The 3,006-nt window shown below is 30.5% G+C and overlaps 1 protein-coding gene across 1 annotated transcript; it reads left to right on the top strand.

The window, feature by feature from the left end:
• The first annotated feature begins 606 nt into the window (after window positions 1–606).
• LOC120087211 (uncharacterized) lies at window positions 607–2,016 on the top strand. Its single transcript, XM_039044123.2, has 2 exons — window positions 607–1,052; window positions 1,186–2,016. The coding sequence occupies exons 1-2, from the start codon at window positions 792–794 to the stop codon at window positions 1,717–1,719; spliced, it is 795 nt and encodes a 264-aa protein (XP_038900051.1). The 5' UTR covers window positions 607–791; the 3' UTR covers window positions 1,720–2,016.
• Window positions 2,017–3,006: the final 990 nt, after the last annotated feature.

The raw sequence follows: 3,006 nt of genomic DNA, 5'->3' as shown, positions 1-3,006 counted from the left end.
TGCATCTCAAATATAAGCTTCCCAACTCCAAACTAAACAAGCATACACCTCAGACACAAACTTCCTAACTTTAGATGTATTAATCCTAACTTCAAAATTCATCTCGACACTCCAAATAGTCAATTTTTTAATTCTAGCATGAAAAAAATGCATACATAATTTATAATCATGAAGTTTGAGGCCCCGTTTCGTAACCATTTAGTTTTTTTGTTTTTGATTTGAAAATTAAGTTTATTTCATTCACATGTCTTAAACGATTTGCTTAAGTACAATAGTTGAATTCTTAGCCAAATTCTAAAAACAAAAATAACTTTTTGAAAGTTATCAAAATTTGGCTTCGTTTTTAAATTATTGGTAAAGAATAAATAACAAAAGAAAAAATTTAGATGTAGAAGTAATATTCATATACTTAATTTTAAATACACAAAAATAAAAAAAAAATAGTTGCCGGCTAACAATTCATTTACAATTACAATATAATTAGAAATCCATCAAGTATACTATTTATCAAAAAAAAAACTCTAGAGCTTTTGACGGTGAGACCAGACGAAGCGCACCCTATATCGTCGTTGGCCCTCAGCGCTGCAAAAACTCAAGCGCCACCCATTCATCTCCTCCATCAACACAAATTCAACTGTTCTTCAAGTTAAGTTTCTCCATTTTTTGTAATCAGATTCTCATTCTCCAATTCTCTCATATTTTGTAGTCTCCCAAACGCCTTGCTAAATCCTTGCAAATTGCACATAGTTTCCATTTTCGAATTCAGTTTCCATTTTCGAATTCTATGTCCAATGGACTCCATTACTGCAATCAAATCGAAGAAGAAGAACAAATTGTTTCCGTGTTTCCGAGCGGCGGCCTCCGGTGGCCCTGTCGGAACGGCGCGATGTAAGGAGGATGCTTCAGACGAGCACATTTTTCCATTCATCACGGTTGATGATGGAGTGCGTTCGTTTGATGGAGGCGATGGAGATTCCGGTCACCGTAAAAAGAAAAACGGTGGCGGTGCTTTGTCACGGGCGGTTAAGGCCGTCTTATTCGGAACGTCATTGGTTTGTCCACCGATCTAAATCGCCTTTTGATTAAATTGTAACAATTTCGTTCTCTGTTTTTTTTTTTATGCAATTGATCCACTTCGATCTTTTTTTCCTGACGCGAATTCCGGACGTTCTTTGAGTGTTGCAGGCGAAGAAGATCAGAAAAAGGAAAGCAAAAGAAAAGCAAAATTCGAAGACGGAGAATCAAAGGCATCAAGCTCCGTTCTCAATTAGCAACAACAGATCAAGAATTGCTTCAGATCTAAATTACCACAACTCTTCTACCTGTTCTTCGCGTACTTCGGCGCCATTTTCATCCTCCTCCTTCTGCAGTTCATCCCCTTCCTCCTCGGAAATGAGCGACATATCATTCCGATTTTATCCAACTGCATCAAATCGACTGTTCAGACAAATTAATTTCGGAAAAATCTTCAGCGGTTGGTTTCTGCTACTGGTTTGTCTTTTAAGCTTGGTATTATGGGGAAAAATCGGAGCTATTATATGCACTTCGGTTTGGATCCTCTGTTTGTACCGGCGGAGGATCGGATTGAAGTCATCGGACGACAAGGTCAGTGCGGGGGCGATGAGTTCCGGCGAATACTATAAGAGAAGAGTCGTCATGGAAGGATTTCTGAAGAGAGACCATTCAGGTGCTCAGAATTCAATTTTACGCATCGGTTGATCTAACTGCCAAAGGGCGCCAAAAAGGTTCGAAATGGCGTTTCAAAGTCCATTTTTCAATTTTCAATTGGAATTTGAAAAATCTGTCCCATTTGATAACTACTTTTTTAATATGTTTTAAAAATTAAATCGATAATCGATAATTCTTCGTAATTTTTTTTTTTAAATAAAAATCTTTCAAAACAGGTGTATTTTTTTTTTTTTAAAAATAAAATAGTTATCAAATGAAATTATTATAACTGATTTTGTTAGCTACTTTCTAGGGGTAAAATAAGAAAGTAACCAACTTAATTTGTACCGTGATTATTCTACAGTATTTTTTTTTTATTTCCCCAAAAATTCACAATGTAAATGTGTATGGTAGGACTTTTGAACCTTAATTATAGTTGAGATGAGTTCAGTTTTACTTATATAATTTTTTATTTATTGTATAGCTGTAATATCATCATGTAAATATTTTCGTTTATAAACACTCTTTAAAGAAATTAAAGATGTGTTTGGATTGATTTTGGAAGGATTAAAAGTGATGAAAAAATCTTAAACATTTTTTATGTTTAGTAAAATAAAATGTGATTAAATTTATTAAAACAACTCTTAAAATATACACTCGTTTTTTAAAATCAATTTCTTACTAGATTTTAGACTTTCATTTTTCTTAATTTTTAACAAATTTTCAAATTTTCAAATTTATCGAGATCTTGTAGTTTTAATTGAAAAAATTAAAATATATATAGAATATTAGATGAATTAAATAAATACTATATGCTTTTATTTTAATTATCATAAAAATTTTAAAAGTTAGATAATATAATAATTTTTATTTTAATGTTTTCATAATATTGTCTTTCATACCAAAATTTTTATATAGCAAAAAGTATGCTAGTAATTAAATTCTTGAATAAATATATTAATATTTTGGTATTGTAATATAGATAATGCAACATTTTTTTTTATGAAGAAACAATACATTATAAAAAATTAAAAATAACAAAATCTTGTTAATGTTAAATATCATTTTTACCAATAATACATTGTATTATGTTTAAAGTGGTAAAATAGACAATCCAATTATTATTATTTTTTTTAAAAATACGTTTTTTGTTCCACAAAATTTGGAAGTTTAATTTTAACTAGTTAAGCAACATATACAATGTACGGAAAGACTCACAATCTTAATTAAATTTTTTGAAATATAGGAAAGTTTAGCATTTATTTATATAGAAACTAATAGATTGGGTGAATATTATATTGTTTTACAAATCATATAAATAAATACCGGCTTCCTAAT

The sequence above is a fragment of the Benincasa hispida genome, chromosome 9 (genome assembly GCF_027475165.1).
Source record: "Benincasa hispida cultivar pf3 chromosome 9, pf3_genome.v1.1, whole genome shotgun sequence".
NCBI lineage: Eukaryota > Viridiplantae > Streptophyta > Magnoliopsida > Cucurbitales > Cucurbitaceae > Benincasa > Benincasa hispida.
Note: the sequence above shows the minus strand (reverse complement) of the source record. Positions and strands in the feature narration are given on the sequence as shown.

Coding starts and splice junctions, on each gene's coding strand:
- LOC120087211 (XM_039044123.2), top strand. CDS start 792: ATGGACTCCATTACTGCAATCAAATCGAAGAAGAAGAACAAATTGTTT. Junction 1,053..1,185: donor TCTTATTCGGAACGTCATTG/GTTTGTCCACCG, acceptor TGAGTGTTGCAG/GCGAAGAAGATCAGAAAAAG.